The following is a 24179-nucleotide window of genomic DNA, read 5'->3' as shown; positions in this document are numbered from 1 at the left end:
GGGCTGTCATGACAGTGGTTCGAGAGTGTCGAGCCGTGAGCATGCAGCGAGGGTTTGGGATGCTCAGGGCGAAAGCCCTCACCGGCATTTGCTGGTGGAGATGACGGCGGCGCCCTAGGGTGTCATTCTCCCCATTGAGGGCGTCATGTCTGAGCTACAACCCTGTTGCACGGGGTACTCTAGGTGAAAACCCTATCCAGACCTTGGACAAGATACGACGGCGCCATTGGCGTTGTGCCCTCCTTGGAGGTACGTCTCTAGAGACCTATCTCGATTTATGACATTGCTGGTCCGTTGGTCATGGGCAGCCGCAGCTGGTGGCGGCACTTTTGCCGCGTGGCAAGCTAGACGAGTGTTGTCAAAGCCATGTGGAGGCGATCGCAGGTAGGGCGGCGGCCAGGGGTTGTCGTATGGTTGTTTGTTTTGGCTACTTGCAGCGGACCGCGGTGGCTGGTGTTGTTTGGCAATGGTCAATGCGGCATGGGACTGCGTCAGAGGATGGCGCTTGCGGCAACGACATCATGGGACAACTAGGCTTGCAGCGGATCGCGGCTGGTTGCTGAGCTTTGCTGGGCTACTCGGTACATCGTCGGAAGACGGCGCAAGTGGCTTCTCTGGTTTGTTGACTTGGCGGCGGATGTTTTAGCGCGGGCGAAGCAACGAGGCGAAGTCGACTTGCAGTGGCGGCTTGGTTGGTCGATGGAGATCTGGTGAGCGGGGCAGCATTGCTCACCACTCTGACGACGACAAAAGAAACGGATCCGTGACGTGGAGTACCGTGGCGGGAGAGGCGAGGCTCCCGTGCACGGTGTTTCTTCGAGGCGACAAGAGCGAGGTGGAGTCCAACAGCGGATGTGGCGAGACCCCCGCGCGTTGTGTTATCATGGTGGCGACTGCGAGGTAACTTGCGAGAGGTTCGGATTCGGTGGTTTCACTCCGTCAGGTGGAGGGTGGTTTTGCAGCAGCACTACAACGGAGGGTCCCGCATGGCCTTTTCGGTGCGGTGGAGTCTGTTTCTATCGGTTCACTATCAACACAGGGTCACGCTTGGATGTTTTCGGCAAATAAATGAGCGTGAATGTTGGTGGGTGCTGACGTGGAGAGTGGAGTGGGAAGGCCGCATTTGAGTTGAGTGGTGACCCGCTTTGATGTCCCAATCCAACCGGGTGAGTCTTTTTTTTTTCTTTTCTTTTCATGCTATGGCCTCCTAGGACTGTATTTTCTGCTATACCAATTTTCCTGTGCGTCGTTTTTAAAAAAATGTAGTCGATCGGCTCGGTTACAGTACTCCTACGCACCCTACCTTGTCACCTCTTCGTCTAGCAACTGTTTATTTTCTCCGGTATGCATATTTTGATAAACAATATAATGTAAAACATCATATAAACTAGAACTTCTAACGTGAACAGTATAATGTACATAGTTGTTTCTTATGAGGAAACTAGTTACGCAATTCTAAGATGACAAATCTAAATACCTTTACATGCACCGGTGTTTAACATTTTTAAAATATTTCGTGTAAAAATTCCTTTAAAAGAATTTTCCTCTCAAAGAAATTAAAAGCTTGACCACATGCATCAATAGGTCTATTGTCACAACAAAACATTGAAAGGAGTGCCTAGCTAGCAACCAAACTTTTTTTTTCATTTTGTTCTCCATTGAGTTTTTCATCTAACAAAAGTATGGCATACCTGTAGCTTTGTTGTCTCGTCTAGAAAAAGTGACCGAAAAGCTTTCAAGTTTGAGCCAAACTTAATAGGATTAAGCTTGAAAAAAAATCAACTGAATAGAAGCATAGAACACATCGACCTTTTTTTACCCCATCTAAAGTAGAAGAACTCCATTGATGAACATGTATTTTTTAAAATAAAATGGCCGGTATTACTACCCAACATGTGAATATGTCTTTAATGATGATAAACTTTGATGCATTGCACATCTGAAATGGAAATTGCTTAATAGAGCATAGAGGAAATGGTACCCGATTCTAAATCATGGGATAAAAAACGTCTTTGACCTAAGAAGTTTGATTACATAGAAACTAAACAAGACTAGATGTTTAGATCGATCCAGACAAAGATTAAGCAAAAAAAATGAATACATCCATTACCATAAGAAACAAACTGAGAAGTCTAAACATTGTTATTTTCACTTACTCATAGTTGAAGATAATGACATTAGATGACCGCACCGTGTGACGTGGGAAGTAAAAACAGCCCACAAACAAAACAAATAGAGTAGAAGCCCAATGCCCACAAAATGAAAGGAATAGAACAGCCACAAGCTGAGGCCTATGAAGAAAAAAAGAGTGGGCCATTACTGTTCGGGGCTGAAAAGATTTCAATGATAGTTGGGCTACGGAATCCACAAGAGGAAGTGAAATGCACTGGGCTTCGCGTGCTTGCGCGGCGTGGAGGATCTTTAGTTCCGTCAATGTTGGGCCTTTATTTGACGAGCTCGTTGGATCCCTTTCAGGGACAATTGGGCCATCCTTTGAATTATGTTGAAGTTATGTCTCTCTCTTTTCCATTTTGTTTCTTTGTTATTACATTAAAAAACAGTTAAAGGACTCTGTAAAAAAATGAAAAAGAAAAGAAAACAGAGGGAGAAGGCAGGATAAGCTAGGTCTTCTCGAGTGAAAAGCTAGAAAATTCTCGACACAGTTTCCCATCCATTTGTTAAAAGATATTTAGCCATCAGCCCATCTCCAAACTAAAGAGATGGCTGTCGCCTCCTTGGTCCCTTGCCGAAACAATAATCCTCAGATGAGATGAGAATGGATGGCGGCAAAGTTGGCTGGGTGTCTCGGTGCCGTCGAGCCATATGAGCTCGATGACGCGCGCCTGAAAAGGAGGGGTGTTGCTTCTCCGCCGATGCTGTCGCTGTCACGCCACGGTCCAGCGCTCGCTCGCCACCGCGGTCCCTCCAGCTCGTCCGCCTGCGGCCGCCGAGAGGCAATAAGGACGGGGCAGCACAGGTCGAACGCGTCACCTGACCCGATCGCCGCCCACCATGCACTCTTTTGGTTTGACGGCGATTTGCCGATTGATTGATTGCGTTGGTGCGCAGCGCAGGCACGTCGCCGCGTCAGCTCCGTATGTGGTAACCAGATGAGCCGCCTGACGATGCGCACGCTTGGCTGGAACGGAAACGTGACGTGCGCGCGGCAATTCCGGCATGAACTCCGGGCATGCACTTGCATTGTTGTCGTCTATATCGAGCTAGATGGCCGGCCGTGGCGAGACTGTCCGGCTGCTCAATGACTCTACTACATGCATGCATAGGAACATGGCGGGAGTATCGCCACTAGTAGCAAAGGGAAGAGACGATTAAACGTTACTGCACACGCACGAGTTGTTCATGCTCAAATATACACACGCGTGTAGGTACAGTGTTGGCAGGGAATAACACTGGTACGTGCGTGTACACGCAGTTTGTTACACGTACGACGACGCTGCCTCCTCCTTTGTAAGTATTGGATCCGCATATGCATTCCGTTTTTGCCGTGGCAGACAGCAGACAGGCACGCCGCGAACGGGAACCGGCGGTCGGCCGATGCGTGCGTTCGGCGCAAGCGTGTACGTGTGGCAAAGAAGGTGGGAGCTGGAGCGCACGTCGATATGGACCAACGGCTGGCTTGAGTACGGTGGGCGTCGTGACGTGGCTGCCATGGCATCTAACGAGCGCCGCCGGCCCGCCGCCTTCAAACTAACGCCCCGTCCCGACGTCCGGGACGCCGCCGGGGCTTCGGGTTCCTCTGCATTTTGCTTGCACGGGTCCAGGCTCCGGCGGTTTTGTGGGACCGACACGCTCTACCTCAATTTGTTTTCTTTCCCACAACTAGTACGTGCGGTAGCTCGTTTCTTCAGCCAGGTTTCGTGATTTCTTTCGGCGCTCATCGACCGGCCGGTCTTTGCAGTGCGGAACAAGGTAGGAACTCTGCATGTACGCATGCATTGCTCCATAAGAAAAACGGGGTCTTCGCAATTTGACCACGCAATTGACCTAGGTCAGAACGCATAAGAAATACTACTGACACGACTAGTATCGTGCCAGCTTTCTCTCTTCCTAATTAAAACGTTATTTCGGGCATAATAAAACTAAATGGTGCTACTATAAGCGAGGGGCACCTCATTGTGGAGATGATTGGCGATGATGATAAGTAAGGCATACCAATGATGGCAAAGTCATAGAAATAATTTTGGGAAACACAAATAAAAACGAACCATTTGTTGTATGCTGTTTCCTTCTGGAAGCAATTACTGTAAGTAGTGAGATTAAAAGAGAATGATGGATACAACTAACATTATTGGACAGAAAATGGCTTCAGGATGGAATAGATAGGTCCGCATGCAATTTTCTCCTGCATGTGAAAATACATACAGTGCGTGGAGGATGACGAACATAAAGTGTTCAAACAATAACATTCTAAGGAACAAAAAAAACACAGATACCTCTCACCCATGTTCTTATAGCAACGATGACGATGCTCTACACAAGCTTTTAGCTGTTTGTTGTTTAATGTTTTTTTTTTGCGAAGGGACTGGAACCCTGTTTATAAAAGCCAGGCCTTTACATCTAACACCTTGGAGGAGTAGGAAATTACAACATAGTCCACACCACATATCCTCCATGAGTGTAAAATTGCAGAAAGGACCCTAGAGATCAAATTTGAACCTAAGGTCCTTGTATCCTCGCACACCTCCTGGACTTTGCCTCTCTTCAAGATCCACCGGAGTCGGGGAAGGAAGACATCGTCCAAGATAAGAACTTCAGCAAGACATCAAACGGGACCTCCAAGACATCAAACGGGACCTCCAGCTTGTAGCTGCAAAGCATCTCCCTCTAGCGCGCATCGGCCGTCGTCATCGTAGTCTTGAAAGAGAAGAACTCCAGCGCCATCGATGAAATCGGTGACCCACAGCTGCTGAACTCGCCAACAGCACAGAGAAAAGCCCCACGAAAGGGGGAACCAATCCACCCTCTATCAAAACAAAGGAGAACACTAACCTCACAGACCAAGCGACGAAGAAAGCCTCGTCGGAATCGATCTAGAAGACCAAAAGCTTCACCACCGTGCTGCCATCCCTGCGGCGGCCGCCGCCACCGCTGATGACAAAGAGAAACCAGCCACCATGCAGTGGAGCCACCATGGAGCAAATTATTCTAACCCTAGTCTAAAACCTACCCTAGGCCTAGAAACTGCACAGCCCCCGGCTGATTTGGCTTCTCCTCCCTCTCCGGCACCGACGAGGTCACCGGAGAGGAGGGGGAAGCGGGCGCATCGAACTGGAGCCAAGAGAATCGCCTGCTGCCTCCGCTCTTTACTGTAGCAGGGGAAAGGAGAAGGGTCAAGTAGTGTCTCAATGTAGATAATTCCATAGCTTGCAGTATGCCAATGTAGTAGCAGTAAGAGCATGCCCTCTTTAAAAAGTAGTATAGTAAGAGGGGGCAATTTGAGGAAAAAATAAAGCAGGCTGAATATAAACAAATTGAATTAAACAACATGATGTAGAAACTTAATAATCAAATCATAAGGCAGTACAATTAATTTTCCTAAAGTAAATGTAAACAACTCGTGCCAACTTTCTCCGCCTAATTAACAAGTTATTTCAGGCATAAAACTAACTGCTGCTACTATAAGAAAGGGGCTCCTCAATCGGGAGATGATTGGTGATGATGGCAAGGTATACCAATGATAGCATAGTACAGTCTGAGTCATAGCAATAATTTTGGGAAAGACGAATCAAAATGCACCATTACTTGTATGTTTCGTTTGGAATCTATAGAAACAATGATAACTAGTGATATTAAAAGCAAATGATGGATGCAGTTAACATTGGATGGCTTCAATAAATTGTTCCAAAAAGAAAGAAATGGCTTCAATGTGGAATATTTAGTTCCACATGCAATTTTCTCCTGCATCCGAAAAAATACATGCAGTGTGTGGAGATGACGTACATAAAGTGTTCAAACAAAAACATTCTAAGGAACAACCTGTAGCTCTCGCCCATGTCCTTCTAGCAATGACGACGATGCTCTACGTAAACTTTTAGCTGATTGTTTGAAGTGCTTTTATGTGATCTTGTAGAGAATCCTATAGCTTGCAGAATGCAATTATAGTAGTAAGGGTGGACAGTAGGGCAAATTAAACTGAACAGCATGGCATGAAAACTTAATAATCAAATCATAGGGCTGTAGAATCAAATTTTCCAAAGGGGAAAGTAAATGTGAACAACTCGTGCCTAGATAATTAACAAGTTATTGCAGGCATAAAACTAACTGCTGTGCTACTAATAAGCATGGCAGGGCTCCTTAATACGGAGATGATTGGAGACGATGGTAAGGTATACCAATGATAGTATAATACGGAGATGATTGGAGTACAATCAATTAAAACGAACCATGCATTACTTGTATGTTTCGTTTGGACTCTAGAAGCAATGATAACTAGTGGGTTTAAAAGCAAATGATGGATGCAATAAGCATTGGCCAAGAAATGGCTTCAAGATGGAACAAATAGGTCCGCAATTTTCACCTGCATCTCAGAATACATTTATCCTGATGTACTTATAACTCTGATTTCAATGGAAATAATAAGATTAAATTTCATAAATGGCTCGATAAAATGGTCATGATGGAAGATAACCGAACTTGTGTCGTAGTAATTACTACACGACACAATTTCTAGTACTAGAACTTCACCATGATTTTTGCTGATTTGAGGCCGGATGTGTCAACCTGGCAACCGAAGATCCCGTAGCGTTCAAGAAAACGAACCTGGCGCACTAGCTACTTCAGTTAGGCGAAATGGGTCAAAAAGCTGTCCGACGAAGATCCAACTCAAATTTGTTTGGACACAGAAACTATCTGTATACGCCACCCCGCCGCATTATTGAAAGAAAAAAAAAAACGTATACGTTAGCGGAATATAGCAGGCACAAAAGAGAATCCAGGATGCCTCTTTGGTTTCTACTTTCCCTCTGGAGTTCTGGTTGAAAGGGAGATCACAACGGCATGTTCAACCTAGCTAGCTGTCCTGATCTATTCCTGAAGAGAGCAATGCAGTTGGATCACCGATCACCCCGGCCATTCCAAATCGAGAGCTCAGGATCGACGGCGGTAGATGCATGGGGTGAAGTAGTAATGGTGGACTGGTGCCAGAAAGTGCGTTCTATCATCCCTCTCGTTCAGGATCACGCGGCTTCAGAGCTGGGAAGAATCTTATGTCACACGCGCATGGTGGTAACACGGGAAGAACAAACCCGTGGCCAGCTTCTTGGCTTTTCGAACGGTTTCGGTTACCGCAAGCTCATCATGCTGATCGTGGATGTATGTGGCAAAGGGGCTTTGCCCTGACACAGCACACACACGCGCGTTTGTTTGGATGGGCGAAGAGTCGGAGCGCCGAGCAAGGAACCACCTGGAGAATGAGAAATAAACCAAGTTCGCAACCTGAAGATGTGTTCGGCATTCATGAATCTCTCCATCTCTCTTGCGTGAACCATGTAGTTCGAATGATTTGTAGTATTTATTGAAGATTTGGCGCATGTTCACGAACAAATCAAAGACATTCATTCTATTTCCAACCGTGATCCCGCGGCTGCCAAGCCCTGATGGCCACGCCCGCGACACGAAGCCGCCGGCTGGCCAGCGCCAGGCGTGGCATGCGCACGCGGCGGCGTCGTCGCGCGCCGCTGGTCGCCACAGCTTGCACGGGTGGACGGGATCGGGCGCACACGTTTGCTTGTGACAATTAAGCACGCGGCCAGCTGCCTGCGTGCCTATCGACCAGACCACTAGCACGCAGGTAGCTAGCTGACGGGCCTTTCCTTCGGCTTGCGGGCTCGTCCCTTTTTCGGTTACCACCTCAGCAGGTTTCACTGCGGCAAGTCATCGCCACCACCACCACCACCTCCCTCTCCAACGTTTTGGCCGCCCTCTCTCCGATGCCTCTGGCCAGTGGCCACCACACCGGCCTCTCCCTATATATGCGCACACATTCTCTCCCTTCCCCTTCACTCCCGCACCTATCTCTCTCGTGCAAGTAGCTAGCACACTGAGTAGCTAGCTGGCCGGCCTCTCCCTGCTAGCTAGCTCGTCAGTGATCAATACCACCACCGCCCCTGAATTCCCTCCTCTCAAGAACAGCTAGCGTTAATTGGTGTGTAGCATCGGTAGTTCATCAGTAAGCTAGCTAGCAGGAATCTTGCTGGAGAGGGAGAGGGAGGGACCAGGAGTGAGAGCGAGCTCGGTGATCGATCGATCTCGCCGGCGGCCGGCCATGGGGAACGACTGCGTGCCCCCCGTCGCGATGGTGCTGGTGCAGCTGGGCTTCGCCGGTATGAATGTGGTGTCCAAGCTAGCGCTGGACGCCGGCATGAGCCCCTACGTGCTCATCGCCTACCGCAACCTCATCGCCGCCGCCTTCATCGCCCCCATCGCCTACCTGCTCGAGAGGTATGTAAAACCTACCTTCTCTGCATCCCGGGTCGATCGATCGTTTTAATTTGAGTCGTAGATGCATGCACGCCGTATCTGTTAGTTTGCTTTCCATGTTCAATCGATGAGGAGATCTCTTCTTTAAGTATTGGGTGCTTTCGGTTCAGTGGGCGTTTCAGTGCTTTCTCTCAGATCAAGCCGTTCTTTCCTTTTAAGAAAAAGGACTTGCTTGCTCGGTCCATCGATCAGCTGTCTTGTTTGTTACTCCAGAAACAGTTACTGATCTGAGCAGCATTTATTGGAAAGCAACATATTCAGTGGTTTCTCGATCTACAATATGCCAGGAATAGATTGCTTGTTTCTCTTTCTGCACCGTGCATGAGAGCCTCTTCTTGCAGCTCACCATTAACTGTTCTTTTGCGTCTGCGTGCAGTAGGAGCGGGGCGAAAATCACCAAGAAAGTGCTCCTCCAGATCTTCATCTCCTCCATCTTCGGGTACGTCCGTCCGAGCTGTCTCTCTCTCTCTCTCTCTCTCTCTCTCTCTCTCTCTCTCTCTCTCTCTCTCTCTCTCTCTCTCTCTCATCCGACATCTGTGCTGGCCCTTGCGCTCCCACATCTGTGCGGTGCAGGAGCGTCGCCCTCCTTCCGAGGAAAAGGGACATGCCCGCTGGCTCTGCCGTTGCCGCGCCCAGCCACACAACCGAATGATCGTCGTCGGATTAGCCGAAACCCGGGGGAAACTATAGGCATGGTGATCGAAAAGAAAGCAGGTGAACAAAGCGCTTTTCAGATGAAACGGGTGTCCCCAGATTTCTGGGGATGTTCCTGATGTGACGTGACACTGACTGACACTTGATCGATGAACCACGTCCACATAACTGACACACAGGTCGTAGTAGATGTATCTTAGCAGTGCGTAACCCTTTCGAAAGATGGTCAGACCCGGTCGAGACAGCCAGGGTTCAGAGCATGACACTTGCAGGTTCAGTCTGCAGATTAAACCCAGACACAGAATTTCATCTTGTCGGGGCCAATTGTCCGGTTACTCACTGACATGCATCAACAATTCGCAGGGCGACGCTGAACCAGGTGCTCTACTTCGTGGGGCTCAAGTCCACCACCCCGACGGTGGCGTGCGCGCTGAGCAACACGCTGCCGGCGCTCACCTTCGTCATGGCGGCGGCGCTCAAGATGGAGACGGTGCGGCCGGGCACGCCGGCGGGGCAGGCCAAGCTGGTCGGCACGGCGGTCTGCGTGGGGGGCTCCATGATCATACCCTTCTACAAGGGCCCCGTGCTCAGGCTGTGGGAGTCCCCGATCCACTGGCGCTTCGCCGAGCACACGTCGGCGGCGTCCGCGCCCGCCGCGGCGGCGGCGGGCGGGCACTCCGGGGCCATCCTCGGCGACGTCCTCATCATCGCCAGCTGCGCCGCCTGGGCCGTCTGGTTCGTCATGCAGACCAGGATGGCGGAGGACTTCTCGGCGCCCTACACCAGCACGGCCATCATGTGCCTCATGGCGGGAGCACAGTGCGCGGGCGTCAGCGCCGCCATGGACCGGAGCCTCGACGTGTGGAAGCTCGGGTTCGACATCAGGCTCTACTCCGTGCTCTACATCGTAAGATCTCAGACCTCTGATCGATCCTGAGTTCTTACAAGTTACATCCACTGATGCGCGAATCGACGCAAATAAATGCAGGGGGTCGTGGGGTCCGGGATCGGGTTCGCGATCATGTCGTGGTGCATCCAGGTGCGCGGGCCGCTGTACGTGTCCATGTTCAGCCCACTGCTGATGGTCGTCGTCGCCATCGTCGGCTGGGCCATCCTCGGCGAGAAGATACGCGTCGGGAGGTGACGACGATCCTCCATTTTTATCCCTCTCTGCTCTGCTGCAGCATTTGATTTCCATTATTCATGCTGACAAACCGTCGTCGCTCGCAGTGCTATCGGGTCGGTGCTCATCGTTGCCGGGCTGTACATGGTGCTCTGGGGCAAGGGGAGGGAGATGGACAAGCCGGGCGGCCTCGACAACGACAAGGGCGACGAGGAGGCCGGCATGGGGCTGGGCTTGAAGGGGAAGCCTGCCGTCGCAAGCAATCGCGTCGACGCCGTCACCCCCCTGCCGCCGGTGTTCTCTGCAACTAGCCCCAACAAGGACACGGGGCCCCGAAACGGCAGCAACTGATCGGGGCCACGGGTGATGGCGACGCTCAAGCTTACGTACGTCGTCGTACATGTACTCGGCCAACGACGTGTCAGAGATCTTGGAGGGGTGGGTGGCAAATAAGGCAATATAGTTTAGTGGAAGAAATGGGAGACGCCGGCGGCGATGATCGGAGGGCATACATGCATGTAATACGGGTTGCAGTTTCAGCAGCCTGATGCCCTGATCAGACTGTCAGAAAAAGGAAATAGGTGTGTGGTGTGTGGCTGTACCTGTGCGAGGAGTGCTCTAGCAGGGTCTCGTGGTGCTATTGGATTACTGTGCTTGCGCTGCTTGGGTGATCTGATTTTGTTTCTCTCCGTTCATTTTCTTTTCTTGTTCCATCCTGAGTTAAGTTTTTTTCCCCTCTCATTTTGCATGCCACTCGATTGATGGAAGGGAAACTATTTCGCAAGGGAACTTCGTATTTTTTAGAAATAAATTTGCCCGTAGGATTTACCTCAATTTTTTACTGATTTCTGAAATTTTGCAAGAAACCCTCCTAGTGCAAGCGCACGATTCTGAAGAAACAAATCATCCCGAAAACGTATCATCACTTCTTCAGCAATTCAACAGCTTCAGCGTTGTAGACAGTAGAACAAGGAGCCTAGTTTTCCATGGGCCCATGAAGCACAGTTAAAAGGAGGTGGCCTGCCTTGGTTGACATGGGTTTGGCCCATGCTAGGTAGAGGACCACCGTTTTGAGACAGCCCACGGCGTTGACCATGCCGCAAATACATCACTGACACGGCGTCCTAACTTGTCTCTATTGTAATTTTCCTACGTCGCCTTTTTCCGTTTGAGGCTTGAATTGTTGTATGGTAATTCTCTAATTTCGACTAAGTATAAGTATATCTACAACATCATATTAATTTTATTAAATTTGCCATAAAAATGTATCTTGATTGTGTATTTGTTTGGTATTATAGGTGTCAATATTCTAGATTTTTTGTTGAAATTATGTAAGTTTGACGATAAATAAAAACGACCTACATTTCCATACTCATCTTCGTGTCATGGTATGATCGATGACCGGTGAATGAATGACCCATCTACATGCATAAGGCTTTACAATTCGAGATGAAAAGTGATAGATCGCTGAACATACATGACCGCGCATACGAGGGAGATGTAGGCTACTATGTGGGAGCGGAATTGATGCATTGGTGGCTAAAAAGGTTGAAAGTTAGTCGCAAAACCAAATAGGATAGGTTTTGACCCTTTAGTCCTTCTCACAATTTGAAAGATTTGGCTTGAAAGGAATAATATGGTCTTCAAAGCAAACAGCATCCTTAATCTTGGGTCTCATTAAAGATATTATCGATAAAGCAAGGAATTTGTTCACAGCACAAATGATCCGTCGTCGTTCATAATTTTCATTTTGTTTCTTTGTTTGTGATTGTGTAATGGTCCGTATGCTTTCTCATCAAACAAATTTTCTACTTCTTCCGTCACAAATTGTAGGTCGTTTTGATTTTTCCAGGTGTATAGTTTTTGCTATATACCTAGATATAATATACGTTTAAATACGTAATAATATTCATGAATCTAGAAAAGCTAAAATGATCTACAATTTAAAATGGATGTAGTAAAAAACTAAGATACTAAGCTCCCCTTCAGTTCCGACGAACACAGCATAATCAATTCATTAAACTTCACATAACAGTAAAACCATGTGCCCAAATCGACCACCATTCACCACCTACTATTAAATCTAGCTACAATTGAAATCAAGTCGTCTATACTTACAAGCTTTAACTTATTTTTGTTTATCCGTCCCTAGCTAATCAAGTAGGTCCTGTTAACTTAGCATCTTGGAAAGATCTACCTTTAGTTTGTCGTCGATCGACCTTATCATTATATGTTTGATTAGTGAACTAACCGTGTCGATCAGGATTCGAATACCGTTACGGATCGTCGACAAGCTACGAGCAGAGAGGGTAGGCAAGATCTTCTACGTGTTAAAAAAGGCTGGGTCCTACCGGATCAGACGCACATCTGCTCCAAAGCGTGGGTAATTGCATGTCTACAATTCAAGTTCAGTTCTTCCATCTTAACCTAAGAAATTTAGGCTCTTTTCCTCTCAACCAAATCTAATCAACCTACTAGTATAGCTGCTGGCAAGAGGCACAACGATTTGTCAAAGGAGTAGTGGGGCCGGCTGGCTTTCATTTTCATATGTTCAAATTTTGGCTACTCTCAAAAAGAAAAGAAAAGAAAAGAAAAGAAGTAACAAAATTGCCTTTCAAAATTCAAACCTTGTCTTGTTGAAATAAAGAGCTTATACAACGAAAACGTACATCGTACGTAAAGCTCAACAAATTCGATAATATATGCTTACTGTCATGTCTCGTGTTTTCTTTTCTTTTCTTTTCTTTTTTTTAACTTGTCATATCTCGCGTGGCCGCGTTACAGTGGGCTTCCAGAAGCACGGATATAATGCAACCTTTTTCTAGAACTGGAAGTGTGACACTGACCTAGTAGTAGCATACTTTGTGGACCCATGATAGCAATATTTTACTGAAGAAATTACTAGGAGTAAATGTTGTGCTCAAAGACTGAATTTCCTAAATTCATTGTCAGAAAAAAAACCGTACAAATTCCTTTTAAATTGCGACTCCAAGAGTTCAGAATATAAATGTTTCTTCGGTGTCGCAATTTCTGATCATGCACTGTACCAGCCGTGAAGAATTATCGCCCCCCATTTTTGTAGTGGAGTGTGACAGAATGGTTGATGTGACAGTTCCACATCTTCTGATAGTACTTTTTTTTCCCCTCTGAAGTCCTCTTCATTCTTTTTTTCTGACCTTGCTATTGGTTGAACAATAGACTAGCTCGCGAGAACTTAAACAAGATGCATGAACCAGTGCGGCACTATTGAAAAAGCACTTAACTTTTGGGTTAAAGCCGGTCAGGTTTGAGACCTGCGTTAATCATGTTTATGTTTGGGATGTTCAAAAGAAAAATTTAGACCAAGTGAAGCACGTTTCGTTTCTACTTTCTAGTGCCTAAGCTAGATAGAAAGGGACACTAGATAGAAAGGGACAAGGTACAGTAGATATACTCCCTCCGTTCTAAATTGTAGGTTGTTTTAGCTTTTCTAGATTTATAGATATTATTATGTATCTGGACCCGTTCCAAATTATAAGTCATTTTAATTTTTATAGGTTCATAGATATTATTATGCATCTAGACAGTTTCGGCGGGAGTATTAAGTAGCCGAAGATAAACCGTACGGCGGCATGGCACAGGTCAATTTAATCATTCATGTGGTTGAATGTGATTTTATATTGCTCCTGGCTTCTCAAACTTTTTCTCTAGAATTGTTTATTTTAATTAGCGTCAACTCAAATGATAGGTCTTGTTTGCATCGAATTAAAGATGGTTGCATTGGCACCGCAGACAATGCCTACTCAGCTCCAGCGTTGCTAAAAGGAGAGACACAGAGCAGGCAGATACCTGCCCCCACAATGGAAGCGGCAGCATCATGGCGCAATGCAATTGTGCATTGTGATGGTTAGGTGCCAATTTTTGTCTCTAGTACCGCTGGACTGCTGATGCCCCCACCCCCAACTCACTAGTACTAAAAAGGCGCCTCATGTTATTTGAACCTTTCTCATGTCCCTCTTGATCCTCTTCTTAATTTTTCATGCTATTTGAACCTTTCTCCCCCCCACCCCCCCCAAAAAAAACATGTGCATTACCTGTCCATACCAACTCGGTACTATTGTTATTCACAGGCAAGTTGTTGCATGACACCTTATTCCTCTCTTGGAGTTAAAAGCTCTAATTTGGGAAATGAGGATTCCCTAAATACAGCTAGAAGTTGCTTAAAACTCGTCGATGTCTTGTTCTGGTTTTAGTTGAAAATCCCTTATTGCAGCTGGAATGTTGCCTGTATTTAAGTAGTGCTTTAGTTATATCATTACATGTTTGTTTCCAATGTAATGTTTGTTCACTTGACGGGTTGGAAGCAATACTTCTACTTTTCTTTTTCTCGAATGTGCAGGAAAGATAAGCGTCTTTGTATGAAAATATATATATATATATATATATATATATATATATATATATATATATATATATATATATATATATATATATATATATAGTGTACATCACATAGTGTTTTGTGCGCACTCATACCGAATACACCAAAAGGTGATTATATTCTTGCTAAACAATCTATGCAACATGAGTCCTAGTGTACACAATATTTCCTAGTTGAAAGTTGGTTTCAACTCATTTGAATGTGGATGTATATGGTGCTAACTTTGAATATGCTTGGTGATGAAGGGAGGCGGAGCTTACGAATGTTACTTAATGCTTTTGTCCTTCACCAAACATGCCCTAAATTTGAATCCATACAAAAATATCAAGCACTTCATTCATAACACATATTTCTAGATTATATCCTAAAGCACACCTCACGCCCAAACTCGCGTCTGGATAGCAGGGAATATGTAGAGTATCATACCCGAAAAGAACAAAGTACTTTACTTTTGATGCATCACTTATGTCAAATAGATGCAAGAGCACACGCACGATCGATCTTTAATTGGCATATATTCATGAGTTTAACAATAATTTGTCCCTCCTCTTTAGACCAACTTTACTTTTTTACTTGCTCCGTGACGAATAAGCGACGTTTTGGATTATGTGCGGTAATGTCATTTTAACATTTTGTTGCAAATTACTTTTCATGTAGTGAGCTTGAATAATTGAAAATACTACCACTAGATTTGCCGTGATGAGTAGTTTCATTTTAATATAATCTGGTGTTTCCTATAGATATTTTTCTTTAAATTAAAGTACTTGTCAAAATTGTTTCGAAACCATTTGATGATGTTTAGAATGCTACTTAGTATTTGTCACCAGAGTCCGGGTACCTTGTTGTGAGTTGATCCATAACCGTTAGGACCTAGGAGTAGAATCGATTCCACGGCACTAATTGACTAACCCAGCCAGACCCCTGTTCCTCATCACCCCGACGACCAAACCGCACCGATGCGTACAGAAAAGAAAAAGCCAGCTGCGATCGAGCGAGAAAGAACAAAGCCAAGTTGCATCCCTCGCGTAGCCGGAGAAAGGTCGTCGTCGCATCAGGTCAACGTTCAAACCTTCGCCACGCTGCCGAGGCGATTAACCCGATTAAACAACTCGTCTCACCGGCGACTGCAATCCAACACCACGCGCACCTCCTCCTCCTGTGCGCGGCCGCGCTAAACTATCGCCATTGCGGCCACATGCCTGTTATTCCCCGTTTGACCACCCCACCACCACGCGCCTCCCCGCACCCCCACTATATAACCCACGCGCGCCCACCCTGCCCCCTCTCCCCATCGACAACCTCGCCGCACGTTCACACACACAGCTCCCATCAAGCTCACTCACTCCACTCTCCAGCTTCCGAGCTCCCTCCAGCGCGGTCGCTCCGAGATGGAAGCGCTGTGGTCGATGTCTCCTTGCGGCGGCTTGCCGTCGTCAGCGGCGGAGCTTCGGCGGGGGCCGTGGACGGCGGAGGAGGACGCGCTGCTGGCGGGCTACGTGGCGGCGCACGGGGAGGGCCGGTGGAACGAGCTGGCGCTCGAGGCGGGGCTGCGGCGGACGGGCAAGAGCTGCCGCCTCCGGTGGCTCAACTACCTCCGCCCCGGCGTGCGCCGCGGCGGGTTCACCCCGCGGGAGCAGCTGCTCATCCTCGACCTCCACTCCCGCTGGGGCAACCGCTGGTCCAAGATCGCCGCGAACCTCCCGGGGCGCACGGATAACGAGGTCAAGAACTACTGGCGGACCCGGGTGCAGAAGCACGCCAAGCAGCTGGGGTGCGACGTCGGCAGCGCCCGCTTCCACGACGCCATGAGGAACCTCTGGATGCCGCGGCTACTCGAGAGGATCCACGCCGACGAGTTGGCCGCCTCTGCCGATGTTCCTCACTGCTACTACTCCGCGCCTTCCTCCTCTCAGCCGGCGTGCCAAAACGCCGTTGCACCCATCAGCAGCAGCTGCGCGCGCGCGCCGTCACCGGACGCCACGTCGTGTGTGACCGGCGGATCATCGTCGTCATGGGAGGCGGCGCAGTTCCAGGCGAGCAGTCCTACCATGGCGGCTTGGTCCACCCCCGAGCAATGCCAAAACGGCTGCTCGAGCACCACGAGCGGTGACAACAACATGTTCGACGAGAGCTGGTCGGAGCTTCTTGCTCGCGCCAACCACGACGACGCGGATTCCGCCGGCCTGCTGCCGGACTTTGGATTGGGAGAAACTGGAGACAACTGGTGGAGTTTGGACGATATCTTGCAGCAACCGCTATACTGATCGATAGACTGATGTACTATACGTACGTATGCTCTGCTACTAATGACCGAACTGTTTTGTAGTGTTATCTGATTGACCAATTGATTAATCAGCAGAGTTAACAAATAAAAATCATTTAATTCAATGATTTGGTATGAGCAGTTTTTTCTTATTTCAGTGAATCACCGCAAAAAATGACCTATTCGCGAGTTCGCTTAATTGCATCCCATGAGATCGATTGTGAGACACCTTTTAGCTATTAGAAAGAAACCTAGATGATTTCTTAACCAAAAAAGATGGAGACATAGCCAGACATTAGTATCTTTGCAATTTGGATGTGTAGTTTTAAAACTGATGATCTTCTAGTCTAGAGATGGCTCATGTGTTGCACGTGCGGTCTGCGGTATCATGTTTTCAGGTTCATACCTTTTAAAATGTTGATGCAAGTTGCTTAATGAAATACTTGTAATGCACGTTCTATATTTTTTTTGCCACAACACATTTGTTTTGATGGCGAGAGGAAAATGAATGAAAGGCTCAAAACAAAGTTAGGTTGATGGGCAACGAGAAATTTAGAAAAATATGTATTTGGGTTGGCAAAGCAAAACTCACCTTCTTAGTAAAATTTAAAATAATCACCAGGGACTAAAACTACGAAATTGTTTAATTTCCCACTTTTCCAAAAAAATAATGAATCAAATTTTGAATTGGAGTAAAAGTGTTTGGAACTAGGATTGGGATTCCCCTTTAGTGCTCGTACATGGTTTTGAATTTGGTTTCAACGATCCGCCATATTCAATTGGAGGTGAAACAGAGCCCACACCATCTTGTGTCACCTTTGTAATTTTTTCATTTCTCAGGAACCTGATGTAAATATGAGACATTCTTTCCACTACATAACAAATTCATCGCTATCCCCTATTTCCTGTGTCATAAAACCATTATTGTTCTGAAAAGCCAAAAGGAGAAATGGACAATGAGGGAACGCGAATAGTAGGACATTAGCAGCATTGCAGGAAAGAGGCATCCTAGTAATTTTCTACTGGATGAATGGAATTTACTAGCTGCTATGTAAATGATTTACTAAAGGATCCCGGTGGACTATTTCTTAGCTGATGAAGAAGATCTACTGCCAGTAGCAAAATTTGTCACTCCCTTATTCCATCAATGATTTCATATATACTTCCTCCGTCCCAAATTACTATTCGTTTTGGCTTTTTTAGATACTTAGCTTTTATATGGACCTAGATATATGTGTGTCTAGATACGTAGCAAAAGCTATGCATCTAGAAAAGCCAAAATAAATGTTAATTTGGGATGGAGGAAGTATATACAATGAACATTCATATATTTTAGTGTTATGTGTAGAGAATACCATGTGCGCCGAACTCGTGCCCCATTTTGTGAATTTTTGTCAGCACCTACTTGAACCTCTTCGAAGCAGTACTAATTGCCCCATTTTGTGAATTTTTGTCAGCACCTACTTGAACCTCTTCGAAGCAGTACTAATTGAAGGATTAATATAACTTTCTCAAGAAAAAGAAGGATTAATATAACTTTATCAGCTGCCTCCAGCGAGGCGGGTGACCTGGCAGGGGCCAGCAGGACAGCCGTCCAGCTGCGTGCGCGTGGCAGCTCAGCCGAGGGGTCAAACGTGGTCGCCAGTCTCCGGTCACCTGGTCAAACGACGCTGGTCAGCCAGCCTTCAACGCGAAGACCAAGCTGACGTGCGCAGCGCAGCCGCGGTGGCCCCACGTGCTCGATGCCCGGCCGTTTCATCTCCTCCTTCCCTTACTCTAATCGCTTGTTAATCCTTTCTGCTTTAGCTGTAGGCCTGGACCACCAAAAGCTAATTAAACGCGCATTAGGGAGCAAAGGTAAGTAAGATCATCTTGGCCGTCCGAGCCTCCGATCCAGCGGCTGAGATGGGCTACTTGACCGAGCACAAGAGCTCGGCGTTGCTGCTAATGCGCGCGAGCGTCATCCGTGGCTCGACCGAGCAAAACGCGATCCGCGCGCACTCATTTTCTGAAAAGTCAACAGAGTAAGATACGGCATGTGCTGCAGCTGCTAGTATAATGCATTCCAGTCCTAGGTAACAAGGAGCAAATCCTACTCGATTAGGACTTAATAGAGGTGTGTTTAGAACTTCTATTTCTACTAGGACTCGAGCATTGAATCCTACAGGATCTTGAGGGGACTATATAGATAAGAGGTGGAACTTTTAGGAATAAATCAAGCTAAAGTTAAATATCAAAGTCTCATCCAAGACTTGTGAGAGGCAGTTACGAGGATTCAAGATAGGTAGGCTAGACAGTTATATAGTACTAGATTTTTGTATAAGGCAAGAATCGAAGGGTCCTAAAGAATCAAGTAGGGTTGTAAGGGAGTAACAATCACTTGTGCTCTTTTGGAAGTTGTGCTTAAAGAATTAGTGGTCGGCTTTGCTAAAATCCTATTCTCCTGTCACGGTTGATTCAACGCATCATTTAGGGTTTTCTACAAGATTTATCTACGTTGTTCATGATACGGTGCAAACTCGTGTCGTACTCGCAATATCGTTTCAAGATCCGGAAGCTGCTGCTTATGATGAGGGGTATCATATTCTAACAGGAAGAGCCTTCTCAAGGAATCAGCACGTGGAGAAATTGAACGATGAACCGAGCTTGTTAGTAAATGGCTACCGTTACACTAGCAAGGCTTGTTGCACTTGCACTATCCAATGTCAATTGCGGTACCAATCCAAACAAATGAGAACGGGACCATTGCACGCAAATCAAAAAGGGTATTGTTCGAGAAGGTTAGAAGGAAGCCACAATAGCAAAGAAAAAGAAAAGAGAGATCCAAAGGAAAAGATGGACTTTCAGATATATGTTTAGAAAATGTAAATCATTTTATTCTGTTCTAAAATCAAATATTTGTAACTTTGATCAAGTTTGTAGAAAGATATATTAACACCTGCAGTACCATCAATATTATAATATTAAGACCACGTTTGTTTCCTACCACAGATTATATAACAGCCTAGCGGAAAACAATTAGGTCCCAACTTATGACCGGATTATAACAATTCATACTCTAGATCATTATAGTCCAATAAACCTCCCTCCTCTAGTGATTATAATTTGGATTACATTCTTTGGGGTGGTAAACAAACATGACCCAAGGTAGTTAAATTGTTAAAACCTTAGAAAAATGGCTCTTATTATAATCTGTCTGTCTCGATGGGTGCATCATGTTATACAACTTTTGACATGTGTATATAAATTCATTTTAATTTTCGTAATTGTGCATTTCAACAAGTTCACTTATGCATCATGTTAAAATATTGGAATATAATACATTTTTGTACAAATTACGAAAAAAAAGAATTTATTGAAACAATAAAACGACCAAAAGGCCTGGCCCAGCAGATTCCCTGACCTCTCTCTCTTTTGTAACCCAGTGACCCATAAAAGGAAGGAAGCCCATGCCCGAAGCGAGACGCACAAGCCCATGTCATTGAAACACGCAACCACGCTCATCACATCCCTGTGCGCGCGCGGCGCGGTCCGCCACGCCCGCGACGTGTTCGACGAAATGCCCGACCGGGACGTCGTGGCGTGGACGGCCATGCTCTCCGGCTACGCCTCCAGCGGCTGCCACCGTGAGGCGCTAGACGTATTCCGGCGCATGCTCGCGGCCGGCGTCGTCCCCAACGAGTTCACACTGTCCAGCGTCCTGACCGCGTGCCGTGGCGGCGACGCCGGCGGCGGCGGCGGCGCAGCGTCGATCCATGCCGTCGCTGTGATGCGGGGAGTGGATCACATGCCGTACGTAGTGAACGCGCTCATCGACGCGTACGCGTCCCGCGGCGACGGCCTCGTGGACGCGAGGAGTCTGTTCGATACCCTGGGGGCAGGGCGCACGGCCGCGTCGTGGACGTCCATGATTGCCGGTTATGCCCGGTGGGGCATGGAGAATACGGGGCTACAATTGTTCCAAAAGATGATTCAGGTTGATAAATTATCTCTTCATCTTGTAATGTACAAATTTGACATCTCTGGTGCTCTACTTTGCATGGATTTTATGTCACAGGAAATATCTCACATTTTTATTCTTTTTGTGTCATGCATATAGTCCTCAAACGAATTTTATAGCCTTTGCTGTTTTATTTTATGATTAAGGAGATATAAGAGGCACCTATAAACTTTGTAAACTTTAGCTAAAGGCAGAGTCCTTGTGATGTGAACTGTATGCAAGTTCTTCATTAGGTTGAAGCTTAATATTAGATTGATTTTTCTGCACTGCTAAATGTTTTTAGTACAAGTAGTGAAGATGATTATTAAATTACCAATTAAATTAACTCGCTTCTCTATAGTGAGCCTTATGTAGATCGCAAATGTATTCGGAAATATCACTTGTCATGCTTGCTTGTATAATCCTTGCTGTGGCTTGCATGTTTAATTTACTACTCCTGTAAAACATATCTGTTTTCATGATCCATTAGCTGCTGTTTCCAGTGCAGGATGATATTGAGTTGAGTCCATTCACCTGCTCTATTGCAATCCATGCATGTGCTTCACTCGGCGACTTATATACTGGACAGCAAATTCATGTAGTCTCCATAAGGAAAGCTCTTGGAGCCAACCTCGCTGTTGCAAATTCTCTGATCGACATGTACTGCACATGTGAAAGCATAGTGGATGCAAGGAGGCTTTTTGATGAAATGCCTGAAAGAAACTTGGTCACCTGGAATACCATTATTGCTGGATCTAGCCGAAATGATCCTCGAATGGCCATGCAGCTGCTTGTTGACATGGATATCGAGCCAAATTGCTTGACTCTAACTAGCATCACATCAGCATGTGCTGGTCTTGCAGCTCTAAGATGTGGCCAGCAGGTCCATGGGGCTGTACTTCGGAGAAACTATGGCGATGACCTAAAAGTTTCCAATGCCCTCGTAGACATGTACTCCAAGTGTGGAAGCATTTTTAATGCTAAGAAGGTATTCAACATGATGGCTTGCAAGGATATATTATCGTGGACATCAATGATTGGTGGATATGGGATGAATGGGTATGCGAATGAGGCCATCGATCTGTTCAATTCCATGGTCCATGCTGGGGTTCGTCCAGACCATGTGGTGTTCGTGGGCCTGATCAGTGCTTGCAGCCATGCTGGTTTAGTAGATGAAGGATGGAACCTTTTCATGTCAATGCTATTTGAGTATAGTATCCAGCCTAACATGGAAATTTATGGTTGTGTCACCAATCTTCTTGCTCGTGCAGGGAGGCTGAGAGAAGCCTTTAACCTCATTGATACAATGCCACTCACTCCTGATGAATCTGTCTGGGGAGCTTTGCTTGGTGCTTGCAAGATGCACAAGAATGTAGAGCTGGGCAGACTAGCTGCAAGGAAAATAATTGAGATTAATCCTGATGCTGCGAAGACTTACATCCTGCTTGCAAACATATATGCTGCAGATAGTAAATGGGGTGATTATGCTGTGATGAGGAGGTGGTTGAGGGGCACAGGAAGCAGCAAGGAGGTCGGAATGAGTTGGATAGAGGTAACAGATAAGATGTATAGCTTTAGCACAGCTGACAGTAACAGTCTCCAAGTTAGTTTGGCGGATGAGGTATTGCGGATCTTAGTTCAACACATGGATGAAGCGGGAAATGATTTTGACGAAAATCTTTCCAAGGTTGCATGATTGTTTTGTTCTTAAGTGGTTTCTGCATTCTTGGGTCAAATGTTACAGATTGATTCTGGAGGTTTGATCCTGATAAGACTTATCCAAGACTAAACAAATTTCTTATGCAATGTAAATAATTTTTTACAGTGGTAAGACCAACTCAAAGAAATAGTAGTTCAGCCATATTTATTTTCTTTTGTACACATTTTTTTTCACTTTCATGGTTATCTCACTTGCATTTCTTTATACTTACTGTTATACAATTTCAGTCTCAAATTCGATTGGTAGTTGTCATTCTTTTACTGGTGACAGACCATCATATGATTCCTAAGAATGAGAAAACATGGGTGTCAAACTGACTTCATTTTTCGCCAAACTCATTCAAATAGCTCTGATGTGGCATTGAATTGATGTCATATGTTTATTGACTGGACTTTGTAAATCCCTGGTGTGTTGCTTCTGTTTCCTGCCAGTTGAATTCTTAGCATATTTATTGTAAAAGTGTATTCTCTTGTGCTATGCACATTACAGTTACAGAAAGTGTATTTCTTGCTAGAAGCCATTAAGATGTCCTATGCTGTGGTAAGGGCGGCATCTGTGTCTCTAAATGTTTTAATGGTTGTATATACTCCAATCCTTAACAGATGTGCATCACTGGCCATCCTTTTATGGAAGGGACTAACTTGAGAGCCGAAGTTGACAGCAGAGCTTCTCGTGAAGCTTCAGTTATTTGTTGGTAGGCAGATTATCAGGCTATTATATATTTGAGAGGAATTGTAGCTAAAGGATTGTAGCCCCCTGATGAAAAAATGGCATTTGTGGTAATGAGTGGGCAGTAGATATGATAGTAAAAGGTTCGTATTCTCCTGAACAGTTGAGGTTTTATTCATATTTGGTGGGTGCCCTGACTAGAGCTTTAGAACCCTTCTTCTGAAGGAACCATAGGTAAATTTTCAAGAGCTGTGTATTTGTTCATGTATCCTGTGCTTTCAGCTACCCTATGCTTCTTACTTTCTTTGTTGGTCTGATATAGCTTTGTAGGCATTAACCACAACAATAACAACAAATCCTTTTAGTCCCAAGCAAGTTTGGGTAGCCTTTTTATGGGCGTTAAATGTTGGAATTATGCAGGCTGAAGAAACATATATGATAATTTTTAAGTAAATTTAATTATAGGTTCCCATTTTTTTTCTCGAATACACAAGAGAGCTACATATCTTTGTATTAAGAGAGAGTCTGAATTTTTTTTACTGACAACCTTGATTATATCCATGCCCTTCTTGTCTTCTTGTCAATCTATTTTGAACCTAAAACTGAATTTTTGGACATGTAGCCGACAGGTTCTGGGTAAAAGAATTACTAAAACTGAGCAAGGAAGGGGACCTATAGGGATTGGTCTTCACTTTGTATCATGACTTGGGGCTGATAGCCTAGAAGGCAAGCTTTACGCACATGCTGTTATATTTCTATAATGTAATTATACTCAATGAGGCATTGTCAGCGTCAAGTAGTCAAAATGTGTATTTTTTTATGGTAAGAATGCCAAAAACATATTGAGCGCAT

The 24179-nt window shown here is 45.9% G+C and overlaps 3 protein-coding genes across 3 annotated transcripts; all 3 read left to right on the top strand.

Annotated features, from left to right (window-relative positions):
• Positions 1-8036: 8036 nt before the first annotated feature.
• Positions 8037-11014, top strand: LOC101771760 (WAT1-related protein At1g09380). Its single transcript, XM_004967529.2, has 5 exons — positions 8037-8460; positions 8876-8938; positions 9517-10060; positions 10142-10293; positions 10384-11014. The coding sequence occupies exons 1-5, from the start codon at positions 8285-8287 to the stop codon at positions 10625-10627; spliced, it is 1179 nt and encodes a 392-aa protein (XP_004967586.1). The 5' UTR covers positions 8037-8284; the 3' UTR covers positions 10628-11014.
• A 4983-nt stretch (positions 11015-15997) lies between these two features.
• LOC101771368 (transcription factor JAMYB) lies at positions 15998-17111 on the top strand. Its single transcript, XM_004967528.3, has one exon. It carries the CDS (start codon positions 16085-16087, stop codon positions 16958-16960), a length of 876 nt encoding a protein of 291 aa, XP_004967585.1. The 5' UTR covers positions 15998-16084; the 3' UTR covers positions 16961-17111.
• A 3329-nt stretch (positions 17112-20440) lies between these two features.
• Positions 20441-23738, top strand: LOC101779508 (putative pentatricopeptide repeat-containing protein At1g56570). The gene is made up of 2 exons (XM_004971464.2): positions 20441-20935; positions 21447-23738. Exons 1-2 carry the CDS (start codon positions 20519-20521, stop codon positions 22632-22634), a joined length of 1605 nt encoding a protein of 534 aa, XP_004971521.2. The 5' UTR covers positions 20441-20518; the 3' UTR covers positions 22635-23738.
• The last annotated feature ends 441 nt before the right edge of the window (positions 23739-24179 follow it).

Source organism: Setaria italica, chromosome V (genome assembly GCF_000263155.2).
Source record: "Setaria italica strain Yugu1 chromosome V, Setaria_italica_v2.0, whole genome shotgun sequence".
Taxonomy (NCBI): Eukaryota; Viridiplantae; Streptophyta; class Magnoliopsida; order Poales; family Poaceae; genus Setaria; species Setaria italica.
This window is presented reverse-complemented; position numbering and strand designations above follow the sequence as displayed.